General features: G+C 41.3%; 2 protein-coding genes across 3 annotated transcripts in view; both read right to left on the minus strand.

Moving 5' to 3' along the window:
• The window catches only part of DDX43 (DEAD-box helicase 43), a 31,326-nt gene extending 25,846 nt beyond the window's left edge, over nt 1–5,480 (minus strand). The window contains exons 1-5 of the mRNA XM_048505843.1: nt 5,171–5,480; nt 4,381–4,436; nt 2,183–2,315; nt 822–971; nt 197–278 (exon numbers count right to left, since the gene is read on the minus strand). Of these exons, the coding sequence (XP_048361800.1) occupies nt 197–278; nt 822–971; nt 2,183–2,315; nt 4,381–4,436; nt 5,171–5,480 (731 nt within the window). The remainder of the gene's footprint in view (nt 1–196; nt 279–821; nt 972–2,182; nt 2,316–4,380; nt 4,437–5,170) is intronic.
• Nucleotides 5,481–7,604: 2,124 nt separating this feature from the next.
• KCNQ5 (potassium voltage-gated channel subfamily Q member 5) overlaps nt 7,605–17,822 on the minus strand; it is a 376,112-nt gene continuing 365,894 nt past the window's right edge. For both annotated transcript variants that reach the window (XM_048495892.1, XM_048495882.1), the window contains 2 exons: nt 14,582–14,708; nt 7,605–14,005 (listed from right to left, as the gene is read on the minus strand). In XM_048495892.1, the coding sequence (XP_048351849.1) occupies nt 13,055–14,005; nt 14,582–14,708 (1,078 nt within the window). In that variant the 3' untranslated portion in view covers nt 7,605–13,054. The remainder of the gene's footprint in view (nt 14,006–14,581; nt 14,709–17,822) is intronic.

The raw sequence follows: 17,822 nt of genomic DNA on the forward strand, positions 1-17,822 counted from the left end.
GCTCTTAAAAGATTACAGTGTCAAAGCTTGGGTATGCAATCCATCCTACCCGACTTCACAATATTACTTAGTTTACTTTATATTATTACGTATTATGTAGTAGACATCACCAAATCCGACTGCAAATATATATACAACCGTAGCCATAGCACTACTAACCAAACTTACTACAGAGCTAAAAAATTATAATTCTCACCTGTTCCTATCGATTTCCTCCTGTGACATAGAAGCAATCTTTGTTGACTCTTTGTAAAATATTTTTTCAATTGGAGGTAAATCTGGCAAAATTAAAAGGAAGATTAGAAAGCAAATCATTGTCAAAATGAGAATACAAATGAGTATTCATTTAGAATGAAAACAGCAATAAAGATTTTGAAAGAAAGCCCAAATCTGTTCCTTTCCCACCCAAGGGTGCTGAGTACATTTAGCAACCATGTAATCATTTTAAATAGGATTGCCAGGGATTGAAGCCAAAACAAATGCTTCACCATGATCCCACACCTGAATCTTACACCTTGACTCCACGTGGACTTTCCCCCTAGGGCTGAGTAAGCAGTTCTGCGATGTAGAGCTCATTTTCTCTTGAAGTAGGCAGTTCTGTTAGTGCAATTCCACTAGCTAAAAATGACTGGTTAAAGAGGAAGTGAGCAAAGGTATAGGATCCAAACCAATACCTTTAGAAAAATCAAGAGGTGGTCACTTGTTCCCCATACAATTAGAAGAATAATTTTCAAGAAATTAGACAGCTTTTATAGACAGAAAAATATTTATGCTGTGAAGGTCAACAACCTATTATTTCCTTAATAATCTGTTATACTAACCGGCCCATTTCATAGCTTCATATTTAGCTTTATTTTCTCGGAGAGAAGTCCAATTAATGGCCTGCTTCGGATTATTATTTACTGATGTCAAAGCTCCAGTATGATTGGCATGGTAATGACTGATCCCAATATGCTGATGCTTGAAGGAATCTGTTAAAACAAGAATAAGCTATGAAATGTTCTAGTAACTTATCAAATTACTGTGAAGTTTAAGCCAGTTTTTTATGTATGGGTGGTGGTGGTATTGAGGTAAAAATATTAAGTCTCAATAGTGTCACTAGCTAATTTTAGCTAAACATCTCACTCTAAACAGAACTCCAAGAAGTGGTTCAAAAAGCCACATCAAGGGCATATACACAGAGGTGGGGAATTCATCTGCAAATCCAGCATACCCCATGACTGAAGAAAAATCTGAAGGTTTTAAAGAAGTTTGTTCTTCAAACTAGAGAGCTAATGTATGTACTGTACAGACCTCAGAACTCCAATGAAAAATCCAGATCATGATCACAGTCAGCATTATACCAGAGATTAAAAAAAAAACCTTGAAGAAGAAAGAAAGAGGGACAGAAGAAGGACAAGGACAGGGAATGGCTAAAGGCTGGCGGGGGAGGAATGTGAAGGACATGGCAGAAGCCGCAACACATGGAGTAATTTACTGAATCAGCTAGACATGGATGGGAACCACTTCCAGCTGTTCCGGGGGTGGGGTGGGGGGCTCAGAAGGCCTAACCTACCCCCTTTCCTTATATATGATTAATGATGACAGCAGAGGCTTAAAGGAAAAAGAACAGAATATTTTCAGCTTCAACACTCCTCCTCTTAGATGCCCAGTTGATTTGGGGCTGATCTGATCTGGCAGAAAGGATGGAGAGGGAGAAATAGGGGATGCAGGACCTCAGTGGGAAAGTGACAAGTGGGGAGTAGGAGTAAAGACAGTATAAATTGGAATTTCTACTCCCCCAGAGTCTCCTGGGCTCCTGCTTGCAGTATCCCATGTCTCTGAACGCATGCCGTTTCGTCACGTGGGGGGTCCTGGGAACGGCAGGAGCTGGCCTGCAGGGAGGCGGGGCTTGGCGGTGGGCAGCCCAGGAGCCGGCCTGCTGCTGCGGCACCAGTCCGAGCTCTGCCCCCCCCCCCGCTGGCTTCCCGGCTCCCGTAAGTGGGGTGGGGGGCATGTGGGGAAGCTGTCATGACCCCGGGTGCAGTTTAGCCCCAGTATGGCACTTATTCTTGTAACTATCTACAGAAAAACTATGTTTATATATTCTCATTTTTAAACACTTTACAAAGTGGGGGTTGGGCGGTATATAAGTTGAAAAAATAAATAAATATAAAACAGATCTGAAGTTTTAATTTGTTACCTTTTCCATACTTTTCTTCTGCATTGCTTTGACCACACCTCTCAATAAGGTCATCAATCAACATTTTGGCTTTTGTCTGCTTATCATTACCACCAAATATCTTTACTTCAGCTTCACAATTTCCTCTTACAACCTAAAGATAATATTTTATTTATTTATTTATTTAAACTTAATACCCCGCTCTTCCTAGTCTAATGGCCAGGCTCAGAGCGGCTAACAAATCATAACATATCAATAAAACAATTAACAAGTTAAAACAATATCCAAACATTAAAATTCTATATCAATTAAGATCCTTCTATCCCACTTTAGTTATATTTGTACCAGATTGAAGGTGAGGAGGAGAATTTATGACTTATAACTAGCTACTTATAACTAGTTTCTCTCCCTGAAAATGGCTCGCAGAGGAGTGGAAAATGCTCTACAACAACAGCCCTGTGAAGTAGGCTAAAACCAGGGAGGGAATTAGCCCAAGGTCAAGCAGCGGGGATTCAAATCCGGTTCTTAGTGAAGGCCAGCATTCTAACCACTTGGCAGCACAGCCTGCCTCATTTGGGCAAGGGCTGAGGGCCGCCAAAGATTAGACCAGCATGTGATACTGTAATGACCTCGAGTTTTGCTTTTTGATCTATTAACATTTCTTAGCTCATTTCTGTACTTTCCTCAGATAACTCAAAATCCACATCCCAGACTTCTACTCTTCACTGGCTAATTATGTATGTGTTTGCTGCTCTGTGGGGGTGAATGTTCGTCGCAGCGAGATTTCTTGTATGGATGTATTTCTTTAAGCCCCGCTTTCACTTTTCATTGTAACAAGCAAGATGACTTCTAGCACAAATTTAATTTTGCCTCACTGCCAGAGCAGGAAATTTTGCCAGCGAGTACAGCTTTGCCCCAGACATGTTCTCTCCACCCACAACCAGACCTCCCATAACCTCATACAGCTTTGCATGCCTTCCCCTTGCCCCCCCCCCCCTCCATGCTGCTGGCTACTTCCCGCCTCTCTAAATGTGCCTAAGTGCACATATACAAAGAATGATATCTGGATCTCTTGATATAAAATAACAACAGAGAAGGCTTTTGAGAGGCACAGTACGAGCACCCCAGCTCTGCTTCTGCCCTCCTAATGATCGGGAGGGTTTTAAAACCCTGCTCTTAACCACTGAGTGAGTGAAAGATGTAGAAGGTGCAGGTTCAAATCTCCATTATGCTATGAAGCTTGTGGATATCTTTGGTTCATCTCTCTCCCAGCCCAACATACCTCACAGGGTGATTGTATGGGTACAAAAACATTTAATGTATTTTATTTATTTACAAATTATTACCTCGCCTTTCTGCTCCCATAGGGCTATCAAAGAGGCTAACAAATTCATTCATTCATTCATTTTTAGATTTATACCCCGCCATCTTAAAACCAACATGAAAGTAAGTCATTATAAGTTAAAATCGAACCTTAAAATAAATACAAAAGATAAAAAAACATAAGAAAGGGGGGATCACTATAGGAATGCCAAGGAAAACAAAAAAGTCTTTTCCTGGCAACAGAAGGGCACAGGCAAATCTCTCTAAGGAATGGGTTCCAGAGTTTAGTATCATGACTGAGAAGGCCTCTCCTGGGCTGTCACTTGATTAGTCTCAAAAAGTGTGTGAGGCACCCAAAGTGAGACCTCTGAAAAACATTGCAGTGGTAAGGTAGGTTCTAAGGGAGTAGGCAGTCGTTCAGGTATTTGTTCCCAAATTATACAGGACTTTAAATGTCAGCACAGCACCTTGAATTGTGCCTGGTAACAAGTGGAGGGAAGAGAACAGGAGACCAACATATGTTACCCTGAGCTCCTTGAAGGAACTATTATAAACTAATACAGACTTGGGCATTTGGATGATGCTTATCAAGGGCTACACCAGCACATTGATGTCTAACTATAAATATTTGGGGCTGAAACATTAATTATTTTAGGAAAATCTCTATTTTGAAATTATAAATATGCAGCAATATTTTTGTTTAAAATTCAGGGAAATGTTAATAAATTGAAAAAACTACACAAGAATGATAGAAGTTCCCTTTCCAAGTTCTATGAAATGACTTCTGTAGATACAAAAAAATAGAGATCTCACAAATAGGCAATCTTTTGTAACAGAATAAATCATAAATTTGAGGAAAGCATTACATATAAAATATTTTAAAATAAACAATTCACCTGTATTTTACAACCTGAAGATTCTTCAAGTTCTTTTATTTTAGCTCCACCTCGACCTGTTGTAAAAGTTAGCACATTTGCATACATCACCACTTTTGCAAAAGTAGCTGCAAAATTATAACTATTTACGTCACAAATCTAGCTAATGACTGCTATCAATATGCTGCTAAACAGGTCACTTGACCATATCAAATCAGTCAATTGTACAATCTGCACATGACAGATGTTATCTTTGTACAGCAAAAATGTCACAACGCACAAGCGAAGCTTTCCTAACTAAAATACTTGAATTGTTAGCTCTATTTATGTTATTCTGGTGATTTGTTTATATTCTTTTGCTGCCTCTTTTTACGAATTTCGACTACAGACCAGCAGCCCCATATTTCAATATTGTAAGATGCCTCCGATGAGCAGAGTCTGGAAGAGCAGACACAAATCTGCAGCCAAGCGCTCTCCTGCGCTTGCCTTCATAATAGCTGAGAAGAGTGTGTGAGTGTGCGTCCCGATGTATATGGGCGTCTCAAACTCATGCCAAGCGGCGCCTCCAGTTGCTTTCCTTTGAATTACTGGCAGCGGAATGCAGGAACAGAGAGGGCAGGAGAGTTCGAATGATTCCGCACAGCCTGTTTATAACGAGTTGCACTCAAAAATGAGTTCATCTATAATGAATGCAACTCGTTATAAACATGCTGTGAGGAATCACCCGAAGACAGCCTTCGAAACTGCATCAGTGCGCTTAGAAGGGCGTGGTCCGTTCCACGCCCACCAGAGACCCCCACGCCAGTGCTACCTATGAGGGTGCCGACCAGGGCGTTATCCAGGTGGAAGCAGAGCGGAGTCGCTCTTCCTGCAGGGGAGCCGCGAGCCCGATACTCCGAGGGCCCCGACTGCCACGGCTCACGACTGTCAGGAACCTTCCGCGAGCCCCCTTGCCAACCGTCGCCCCTTTCCTTTTTGTCTCCGACTGAGGAGCGCTTCTCACAGATAGCCGGAGGAGCTGTTTCTGTAACCGGACACCATGAAGGTAACGCCCGAGAAGGTTTAGGGGTGGCTCTGCAGGGTCCCTCTTCCTCCTCGTCGTCCGCCTCCCAGTCAGACATGACCAAGACGCGATAACTCCGCGAAGAAAGCCCTCCGCAAGCCTATAAAGAACTGACGGAACTAATACCCAACGGCCACCCTCGCGCGAGCGAACTGCCTGGCGCGTGCTGCGCTAAAACCGCCAGATCGTGGCAGCCTCTCTGATTGGCTGGCGCGTTCCTTCGGTGTCTAGGAGGTGATTGGTTGAAAGGCTTATTGGGCTCCGTTGGAACGCTGAAGAAAAAAGGAGACATTAGTAAGAGTTAAATGTACTCGTCGTTCAAGTTTTTTCCCTCCAGTCGCCGTTTCAACTCATAACTCGTGTGTTTTTTTTTTTAAAGAGACATATTTATCGCGATGTGAAATTAACAAAAGGCGTATGTTTGGAGAAGAAAACTAGTGCCGCCCTTACAGGCATGCTTCAGGACAGCTAAACGGCCGTTTTAGGATGGGCAGTTCTTAAAAAAGGACTAAGTAGTTGAAGCTCAACATAGCCCTTCCAAACGCTATTCATTTTCAGTGTGTACTACAGGGGGTAGTGCAAGTGGTCTTCGGTTTTAGTAGATTTCTAGAAAAGTGGTCATTTTAAGGCGGTAGCGCTTTTTGTGTCTGACCCGAGTGGCATTTAATCCCGAATAATTATTCATAAAAAGAGTTCCCTTGCTTGAGGAGAAGCCATGACTGTTAGGTGACCCGTTCCTGATTTTTGGCTTGTTCTTTCCTCAGGGTGATATATATGCTCATGCCCACCCCCTTTTTTCACAACATCCAAAAGGAAAGAATGGGCCGGAGTAATTGGGGCTTTAGTGCTGAAAGGGAATTTGAATCCGGATCCAACAGGCCACTCGCCACTGCAACACCTTTGTGAAATGACAAGTGAACGCAAGTCGTTCTGGACTGAAATGGTAAAAAAATATATCAGGCAGGAATTCTGATACCGCCCCCCCTCCACACCCATCCCTGTTTGTTTCAGTCAAATGCATTCATCAGAGAAAGTAGGATTTTAAAAAACTTGTTAAAGCTTCCCCCTCCTTTAACAGAAGAATAATTAGCAAATGGTATAGGAGATTAATTCAAAAGTAGTGTCGAATGACAACTTTCTTAATCACATTTGCTAAACCTCAGATAAGCAGACATTACAGGTTTAAATATTTTCAGATACTCAGTGGAATTATGCACAAGATTGTTCCTGTTGCAGTTCTGCATAAAGGCTTCTTAAATCCCTTAAGTTTTATGGACTGCTGTGCTCTGAGGGTTTATTTTTCCTTTTATGAAAAACCTTTGCTCAACCAGCTGCTATCATGAAAACCAAACTCAGGTGGTAAAAATATACATAAATTTTAACATACACAATTCTGCAGTGCATTTTAAGCACATGCTCATAATATATAATACACAAGCAAGTTTCCTGTCTTAACATGTGAGAGTATGTGTTCTGCACGCTTAACCCTAGCCCCTGTGAATATTTCCTAGAGCCTGACAGATGGTTTCCGGATCTCCAGTGAAGATGCAGAGTATATGATGGGCTCAATTTTGCAAGACCTCCGAGTTTGTCCATATTATTAGAGGGGACAAAACCTGGTAGGAGAGTAGATAGAAAAGGAGAACTTTAAATGTAAAGGGAAGGTTCTAGGGTGGGGAGCCTGTTTTGCTTAGTCTACAGGTACATTTTTAATTTTGAAAAAGGGTAGTGGATGCCACTAAAAAAGGCTGACACAGGGCCAATCATAAAACTACTGCCAATGGTAAAAAAATATATCACAAAATATAGGGAGGGTACCCGCCTGTGATGGATGGACCTGTTTCTGAATGGGTGCTCTCAAAGGTGATATCTCCTGGGGGTCTTCCTGCTCCAGTGAGGTGGAAGAAAGTGAAAACTTGATCTTTGCTTTGGGGAATAAGGAGGTGGTGCCAGGAAACTGGCAGGCACCATGGCACCCATGGATAGCAGGCCTCAGTGATGTATGGCCAATAAAGGATACTCCAGCACAGGTACCAGATGCAGAGGAAAGTGGATGTTACATAAAACCTGTTGTGCTGAATCCTTGTTGTTCAGAGGTTGTTCAGGTTTTTCAGATTGACATAATATTGACTTTTGTAACACACTGCACAAATATTTCTTCAGGTAAAAAAACATGTCACAGTTATTTTAAACAATTTTATTAACAACAATATGGATTAAATTTAGCATGAAATTACAATTAACATTTAGTGTCACTGGAAATGTCCCTTATATTTTTCCTTTATTGTCATACATCCAATGTTTCAGCATTTCTCTCTCCAATTTGGGCCAGCACTAAGATTGTATAACGCTCCCATTGGCAGAAGATGTTTTTGTTCATGGAAGTATCCCATATCTATCTGAAAGACTGGAAGGTTTACAAAACCTATTAAAACAATTCAAATACTATAGCAATCCAGACATTTCGATCAGTTTGTACAATGGTTGATAGTGGGGAGAGTAAAGCAAAAATATGAACCATTTTCCTTCTAAAATTTGTTTTATTTAGCCCTACTGAAATAAGAAAACATTCCGTTAAGGAGAATAAAAAAATGGCTCAGAAGAGCAAATTAAGTTCTTCTGTTGGCAAGTCTAGTGAAATCAGTAGAAACATAAGGGAAAGATTTGGTCTCTTATGCTAATTTAACCAGTCCTAAACATGGTCAGTCTATCAACATCCAAAATGTTTTTAGAAAGACAAGGACTGCAATTCTAACCACACATAGAGCCCAAAGTACACATTAACACAAGTATGTGTAATGCAGACCCTGGAACTCTTCCTTTTAAAATGAAAACTATTTTGAGAGTGGTGAAGATCGACCCCATCCAAAGAGGGAGAATCACTGTTGACATGTCATATGGCCTTGCACTGACGTCTTTGCCCCCTCTGCTGGAATAAGGGACATCCCTGTTGGCAGAGAGGGCAAGGATGCCAGCATCTGGCTGCCCCTCAGCTCTATGGTGGCAAAAGCCAGAAATAGTTGCTGCTACAGAGCTATGCTGGCATCTGATTGAACATCAGCATGGGCGATGCAGGCCAGGTCATTCATTGGTGGAGCTGATGTTAGTCAGCTTCCACCCAGGCTTTGCAGACCAGTATGTTTCAACCCAGGGCTTGGAGTTATGCATAACTCCATTTAGCTCTATGTAGGACTTTTTGGTGGTGAGGTTTTTCATTTTCTCTGCTTTCTGTGCCACTGAAAAGCCATCTGGAGGCAGGGGGGTGGCACAAAAGCAGCACCATCCCTGGCTGCCCTGGGCTGTGGATCGGCTTTCTGGCAGTGCAAGGAAGCAGAAAATGCAACCCCCACCCCCTACTGCCAAAAAGCCTTCCATGGAGCTAAATGGACTTTGGTGTAATGCTTTCCAAGCATTACAGCCCTGGGCCACACGTAACTGCCTGTGAACCCAGGGTGGAAGCCAATTAATGTCAGCTCCTCCATCCCTGGAAACACCCCATCCTCTCCCCGCCCCCCTGCGCTGGCGTCTAATCAGATGCTAGTGCAGCTCCACAGCGGCCCAAACTTCCAGGTGTCACTGTGTGAAGCTGAGGGACAGCCAGCTGCCAGCTTTGCCCCCTTCGCTGGCAGGAGTGCCCTTCGGCCAATGGAGGGAGCAAACGCATTGGCGCAGCCCCATGCTGGTTCCATGATACAATTTGGCTCCCCCATAGTATTGGGCTGTAAGACTGGAAAACAGGTAGGCAAATTTATATGCTACCTCTTCTCTTCCCTGTTGCTTCTGCTTACAAAACAGTTTTTTCCTTAAATAGGTGGGTGGAGGGGATGGGTTTCCAATACATGTCTTTACATATATGTGGTTTGAGATTTATGAGGATTAAGTCCCATTGGATTCTGGTTTAATTTTGAGTAAACATGCTTTGGATTGCACTGCACATTGCTTTTGTAACGTTTGTTTTATGTATTTTCTGCTAATTCTTTGTTCTGTGCTTTATAAAAACATCCCTTTTTCTTTTAGCATTTTGTGCATTAATTTTTAGAGTCAATGTGACAAAAAGATTACTTTATCCTAAGCATTAATGTAATCTGGAAAAAATGGAGTCATGTCACTTCAAACAAATGTCTAGTAACAGTGCACACTTGTGCAGTTTAACTTGGAGGACACTTCTGTTGAGGTAAGTTAACAGGAGTTTGTATTAAGTAAGGACTGCAAGCCCAACCCTGTGGACAATGCAGTTTATAAAATGTTCAAAATGACCTGACTGGTTCAGAAGTATAAAAGTATCTGTCACTCTATTTAATGACAGCAGTCAATTTTAAGTAAGTTTATCTCATACAAGATATGTAAGATTTTTGGGCATTGTGAGAAATTGTATGTTCTTTACCATACTGAATTCTAGGTTACAACATTATATTCATATTTAAATATAAATATATCTTTTGAGCCAAATGAAATATATATATTTCTAAATATACTATCATTACATTTTTTCTTTTCTGTTCTTTCTTCATCCAAGCATTACAGACATTCAGGTCACAAACTAATGATTTGTTTCATCCCTCAAAACTGTTCAGAAGAGTCAAATTATTTCCTGTTTTTTATGGCTTTCATAAGTTTTAATACAAAGTAAATAATAACTTCAATAAATAACTATCATAATATCTACTTTGTTCCCCACCATACCACACATTCATTGTGATGAATTCAGTAGTATTAAACATAAAAATAAACTACCCATGCAAATGGTGATATAATTGGGGGCTCAAGAGAGATTGGGTATGAACATTTAATTTTACTAATGACTTTAGTAAGAAAAACCATGATCCACAGCTTATGTTGTGGTATAAGAATTCCCATTGAGGCAATGTGGAAAACACCATTCTTAAACATTCAAACCAGATTTTAAAACCTTTACATACACATTCTTTAAAAATAAACATGTTTTATAGTAAGAAAAATCTTAATTCTTGTTTAATCTTTGTAAATGTGCACCATTACAAAGAAGGAAGGGCATACAATTTTAACTATAATTTTGAAAAAGTATTTCTAATTTGTCTGAAGTTTTTAATGTAACTTTCTTTTACATCATTATGTGCATAAGTAACATTTTGAGGACTCAAAGCGTATCCTTTAATTAAGGCAAAAATAGCAATTTCTGGTAGGTAAATCATGTAAGCTAAGAGAAGTAACTTGCTGCCTTGTAGTAGCAACTTGTTCTGCCTACAGTTTGAAATTGAGCTTAGCTTCAGTGCCATTGTTCAAAAAGACATTTGACAGGATGATACCTTGTGTTCATATTTTATAGGAAAATATGTCTCCTTTTGGTATAGTTGTTGTGGGTCCTGTACCTTGTTTTAGCTCCTCTATAGGCTTAAATGCAGAGTTAAGAGGTTTCACATAAAGCAAAAAAGGCACTATAAAACATTCAATAAATAAAAGATAGGAATATCTTTTGTAGGCAATGTACATTTTTTTTAATTTATAAAAAACAAATTGGATAATCTGGACAAATTGCTGAGATCCAGATAAGCAAATGTGTAAGTCTCTGACCAGGAACCAGTATTGTCAGAGAGCAGCTTTTACATGGACTGAGTAGTTGCTCCAAATCACATTTCCCCCTTCTGCCATGGCCTGCCATGGATGCAGTTCATCTGCACTCCTTTTGGGTTGGCAGCTGGATAACAGATATCATTTGTTGGGTATTCAGAACAGGAGTCTCTAAATGGTGTACCTAATGTGAATTCTGAGCTATACAGGGGGAAAAAAACTGTTTAACTTCACAAAAGATACCGTAGCAGTCGGCTTTCAGCAAAATTATACAGCACGCTACAGAAGATTGTAAAAAATATAATGCACAAGTTTAAATGGCAAGTGAAAGACAGCCATATGTTTGAAGGTGCTTCGTCTCAGAATGTTTCACTTGAGCTTTGACCAAGCAAAAGGTAGAGAAGAATATTGGTCATCTGCAGGTTTCATGTGAATGACAAAGTATAAACACTGCACAGTTTCTGTGTACTTTCACATAATGTTATAATGTAACATCCAGAAAATTCTTCTGTGTAAAAAAGAACGATGGCAGAAATTACTATGAATGTACAGTTCAAACTGCTTGCAGTACAATCTGCAGCATTTAAGGATGCTTAAGACTGTTGTACTTTAAATATATAACATTCTCAGCACAGCTGGCTCATAATCATGCTCCAAGTGAGCTTGGCATGGCACTCTTTAATATGTGGAATGCATTTAGAATCTTTAATGGACAGGTTTGAGCTCAGAACATCCTGGTTATTAACAAACGCAGGGGAGATATTTTGGGGAGACATCATAATTGCAATATTGGTTACTGATAGGAAGTGGGATTGGAATGTGCTTATGCTTTTAAACTATTTCATCGGCAAAGCTTGGATATGGAAGTATTTACTGGTATTGTTGAACAAGTCACTCCTAATGAAAATAAGAGGAGCTATTATAGAAAAAAAAATCCTGAAGGTTGCATATTACAAACAACTCATTTTTTGTTGACAAGATGTGGAGACACACACCATCCTGAAACATATCCTCAAATGAGATATGAGTTTCCAGGTTCCTATTTTCAAAACAGTTAGGAGTGGGTACCTGCAGCTTTGCCATCTGGTGGCTGCTTTTTAACAATTTGATTAGGTGTATATCCTTGGAAATATGGTACTAGGGGAGAATCTCTCTGTTTCCACTGTTTTTTACCTCCTGTTCTTGTGCACACTCCTTTGAAAAAATATTTTCTTTATGTCTTTTTATTCAATTTCCTGTACATTCTTTTCCTCTTAATTTGTGGGATTTGATCTTTACTACTTTACCTGATATTGTCTTTTCTCAGACTTCTGATTGTGCTATCATTCAACTTCAGAATATAGTTATAAAAACTGATTAAGGGAAAAAATTCTAAATTTACAACCAAGTTTTTTTGTTTTTTCCTTGCAGAGATTGCTGCCAAAACATTTCTGATCTACAAGGAGACCAACAACGAATTAGGACACTTTGAGATAGAAGGGGAAAATCAGATCAACCCTAATATTGTGGAATATTGGACATGTTTATAGCAAATGAAATAAAATGAAAATAAAAAGTTCTGTTAGTTACCTAAAAGTACTGTGCAAAATATTTTGTCTCAATCTTGTATCTCTGATACAGAATTCAACAAAAATAGCTGATGATAGCTTGCAACTAGCAGCCATTTCTAATCTCATATTATGGGTTTCCTTGCTAGCAGCTGTAGATAATTTTTTGTTGTTGTGAACATATATAATCTAATTTAGGAAATATATAATCTGAAGCAAAGTGCTTTTCTTTACCATAGATTTGCTTCTAAATGTTCAGATCGTTTCTTGTTTAATGAACCTGCAGCATCAGTTTTGTAGATTGCTCATTTATACCTATTATACTAAACAAAACTACAGATGTACTGTAGGTATAACTTTGAATTTTATCCATCACCTAAACATGCATTTTCATGCAGTTAAAAGATATGGGCTCATATAACTGCCTTTCTTATTGATTCATTTAATTTTTAAAAAATTCATCAAAAGGGTTTTAAAAATAGTCCATGCTCTGATATGAAGATTGAAGTGATTACTTAATATGAGAACAAAAATTATGCTATTTAAGTTTGACATGAGGCAGGTTGAGAGCATCTGTACCGTCTCCTGGTTTGCAAATGCTTTGAGATGATTTTGACATTCCAGTCCTCAGAGAGTTGGTAGAGAGAGTTGTTTCCACTAGCGGGTGGGAAATGGCTTCAAAAGTCTCTGTTTCTCTCTCTGCTTCCAAATCTTCATCGGTTATAAATAATTTTGATTCCCTCCATTTGCCATATAATTCTTGGCTACCTCTTGAGCTACTTGTGTCACTACCAGAAATCTGAACATTCAGTTCTTCTGCTGTTGACTGTATAAGATTTTGTACAGATAGCGATTTCCCTAAATCCATTTGCACTATCGGTTTCACTGAGACCAGGGGTTCCCCTTCAGTATCAAGGCTTTTCCCCCATGAAAGATCCTTTGTCACATTGGACTGTGCAATTTTTCCATTATCCTTTGAAGTAACAAGGCAAGCGGTGACCTCAGAAGTATTTTCTTGCGTGCTCACAGGAATAATATGAATAGGTTCCAATCTATTGATATGCTTTATTGATGAAAAGGGGGGTATTTGTAATGTTGTAGGTGTTGTTGGTTTAGATGCCTGATTTATTTGGTTTAGTGCATTGTTAGCTGTTAGTGTTGTAGTTCCATCATTTTGCACCTGTGCGGCTTGACTATGCACAGTTGGACTAAAAGCATAGTAAGCTTGAGGGCTAAATTCATTTGGTGACAGGATAAGTTGCAGGCCACACGGCATGTTGACACTGGCTGATCTGGATATACATCCACTAGTCTGGGCAGAACTAGTAAAATCTTTACTATCTACAGGACTTTGATAATCAGAAGTCTGATCACATTCAAAAGGTGGCATTTGAAATGAAGCCAAAGTCAATGCAGATACAGATCCTTTCTTCAAGACTTGTTGGTAGATATCTAGCAATGAGTCTAATTTCGACTCTATAGATTGGACCTGGGGGGGGGGGAAATGTAAAAAACAGTCTTAAGTGAAAATTAATTATTAGAAAGAATAATGCTGTTAACAGACATACATTATACAAATTATATGCAAAGTGAGCTATTTGACACATATTTTCAAAGACTAAGAGAGTAGGTCTTCTCAGAAGCCTAACCTGGTGTATAGAATGGGCTTTACTCCTAGGAATAATGTTCCTAGGGTTGTACTGTTAATGTCTTAAACCTTTGTTGAGAAACAAACATGTTGTTAATTAAAGGTACAACATTCAGGCAGCAAGCCACTAAGTATCCCCAGTGGAGTTCCACTGAAATCAATGGAAATATTTCTTGAAGCAACAAAGCTGTGGCTTGCAGCTTTCCAGACAGACTCTCTTTACATAGATCCACTGACAAAGTGGCTTAACAAAAATGTAAGTGGCAGTATACACCCCAAGCCACATCCTAATTTTGTAGGAAAAAATGGTCTTTGTATAGACACTGAAGAAAATTATTTTAATCTTATAAGTATCAAATATTTGTCATTACGTACTAACCAATAACAAGGAAGAAAACATGACATAAATAATGTTACCTGTTTTTCCACTTTGACTACACGTCCTAACATGCTGAAGTCATCAGCTGTTTCATTCTCTACCATATTCTTGTCTCGATTTTTTTTATCAGATGTTATTTGTCCTCTTCCAAGAATTTGGTCAACCCTGAAAAATACAAAATAGACTGGTTTTACTGGTAATAAGTATAATATTTTATAAGTGTCATCAACTTGTATACAAGCTTTCAAAAGTGAAATTTACAAGAAAGTTAAATATCTTATATTTCTAGGAAACATATTTCCTTTCTTTGTCTTTCTTCCATCCTTTCCCACTTTTATTCTCCTCTGTCTTGAGTTGGGAGGAAGCCTTGGCTTCTGGCTGGGTTGTTAGAGCATCTCAAAATGTCATCCAAAGTCTTCAAGGTGACCTTCAGAGACTTTTGACACCAATATGGGCTGTTGTAGCAACCTAACAGATGTCGAGGAATGTAATTTTTTGCTGTGCCATTAGAGAACAGTGCCATTGGCCAAGCCTCCCATGATGCCAAGTATTTAGCAAAAAACACTGTGTTGCACAATGAAATCTTATAGCATAACTGAAACACAAGGGGGAATCAGATGACATCTTCCTTCCTTGGTCTTCTACTGGCTCAGTTTCTGATGATACAAAAGTCTCTTTCAACCCATGAGGGAAGTGTATGTGGGATTTAATACTACCTGATACCTCTTCTTCACAGCAGCCTCTTGTGTCCTGCTGTCATTTTCTCCATGGAGTTTCCATGACATGAAGCACCAGCTGTTTGAGGGTCTCAGGAACATAAAAGCCCTGCTGGATCAGACCAGTGGTCCATCTAGTCCAGCATCCCATCTCACAGTGGTCAACCAGTTATTCTGGAGGGCCAACAACAGAACATAGTGGCTAAGAGTTTACCCTGATGTTGCCTCTTGGCACTGGTATTTAGAGGCTTACACCTCAGAATGTGAAATTTCTCTTGAGTCACCATGGCTAGCAACCATAAACCGACCTATCCTCCATAACAGGAGGCTAATTGGGAAAGGCAATGGCATATCTAGGGGAGCCAGGGGCAGATGACCCAGACGCCATTCACCTGAGTCACATGGGGGTGCATTTTGACCAACTGCCCGTGCCCTCCCTCATGCAACCAGCCCTCAGCCAAACTCCCCCCACTGTGCCCCCACAAAATTCAACAAACCACTGGTTCCAGGTTCTGCTCATTTGGCCCTTCTGCTCCAACTGCTCTGTTCCCAACAGGAGTCCCGCTGCTTGGCCAAGGCATCCAGAACTCACTGGAGCTCTGGATCCCAAAAGGCATGCTCCAAAGGGCCACCAGCACTGCGCCTGCCCGGCAGAGGCCATACCTTCTGCACCCATGCGCAGGAGTCCCGGTACCACATGAGAATTGGACAGTGTGCACACCAGCACCTGGACTCCTGCGAACTGCAGTGGAAGGTTCCACTTCTGGCATGTGTGGGGCCGGGATAGTGGTATGCCACTGGGGAAAGGGAGAGATCCCTGGCCATTAGCTCCTTCCATTTGCAGTTCAGCCCTGTGTCTGTATCTAAGAAATAAAATGAAAAATGAGGTTTCTTTACTGTTGTTTAAGAAACTTGCTGAACTATATCCTTCCAGAAATGTAAAAGCTTCATGTTTTGGCAGTGAAAACTCAGATTCCAAAATGGGAACAGTGGCGTTCAGCCCTAGGGACATGGGGTAACTCATATCCCTGGGTGAACACCTTTTGGTCATGTGGGGGCACCAAACGTCCCCCCCACATGACCAAACGGTTTGAGACTTTTGCCGGAGGTGAGGAGCTGAGCTTGGCACACAGCCTGCAGCCGGCTCCCCATCCCTAGGAGCTGGCTGAAGACAGCGGTACCTGGTGCCATGCTCAGCTCCTTGCCTCCATCCAGAGGCGCAAAACTGAGCTGGTTGCTGGAGCACCCAGTCCTGCCTTCCCCAGCTGCAGAGAGAAAGACTGGGAACCCCTTTCTCCCTGACAGGCGTGCTGGTGGGGAAGAGGCCTCACGCACTGCAGGAGGTCTCTCCTCACTGGTGCAACGGGCCGCGGACGGGGGGCCTCTGATGGGTGGAGGTAGGGGAAGTCTTGCCTCCCCAGTCCTGCCTTCACCGGCTGGGGAGGGAAGGATTGGGAGCCCCTGCAGCCCCGGTGGCTGGCTCAGCTTCTTGCCTTCAGCCAGAGGTGAGAAGATGAGCCGGCCACTGGAGCGCCCAGTCCTGTCTTCCCCTGCTGGGGAGGGAAGGACTGGGAGCCCCTGCAGCCCAGGCGGCTGGCTCAGCTTCTTGCCTCTGGGTGCAGCGGTATGCAGAGACGGGGAGAGAAGCCTGCAGGCTTCTCTTCCCCTCACCCGCAGCTTCTCTGGCACCACGGGTGCAGGGACGAGCTTCTCTTCCCATCCCTGCACCTGAAGTGCCAGGGAAGCCGCGGGTGCAGCGGTGTGCAGAGCTAACAGAGAGAAAAGTCTGCAGACTTCTCTTCCCCTCACCCGTAGCTTCCCAGGTGCCATGGGTGCAGGGACAGATTGCATGGGGGGAGGGAGCCTGGGGGAAGTTTTGCCTCCAGGCACAATCTGGGCCCCGTACGCCTCTGAATGGGAATTATTTGCATCTGTTCTTTTAATTAATTGGGGGAACAGCCCAGCAATACAAGATAGACGCCACCAGTGTATACAGCGACCTTTCTCCTAAGAAATCCACTCAAAGACCAGAATTGAGGCAAGAAAGGGTACAACTTTATTAGAGGATGAAAAATAGTAAAAAAAAATACACAGACTTTAAGAACCCTAGGAAATAAAGAGATGAGAGATAGCAAGAACAGGTGAGAGTATTGAGAAGGCTATATTTGCCATTCCAGAAATGAAGAGGTCCAATGGGAGCAAGAGAGGAATGGAGGATGTTTTTCACAGAGAACAACGTTGGGAGGAAATTCAAATGCAAAGAGCCATGGATTTTGGGGGTCCAGTTATAGGAAAAATTTACCCTCTGGCAATGATAAGGACAATTCTCCTGGGACAATGCAAAGTTCCATTCCCAGGCAAGGACAATGAAATTGGAAATGATTTGATGGGATTAAAACCTGGGAGAACCCAAGGCTGGATAAGTTTTGGGCAGTGCTAATTAAATTAAAACAGGGACATTCCAAGTCTTGATGAACTTGGACTGTTGTGATGAAATTAAAACGAAGAAACTCTGGGTGTATGACAACCCTTAATAGTTAGACAGGAGGTTTCTGAGATTAAG

Source organism: Sphaerodactylus townsendi, linkage group LG01, assembly GCF_021028975.2.
Source record: "Sphaerodactylus townsendi isolate TG3544 linkage group LG01, MPM_Stown_v2.3, whole genome shotgun sequence".
Lineage (NCBI taxonomy): Eukaryota > Metazoa > Chordata > Lepidosauria > Squamata > Sphaerodactylidae > Sphaerodactylus > Sphaerodactylus townsendi.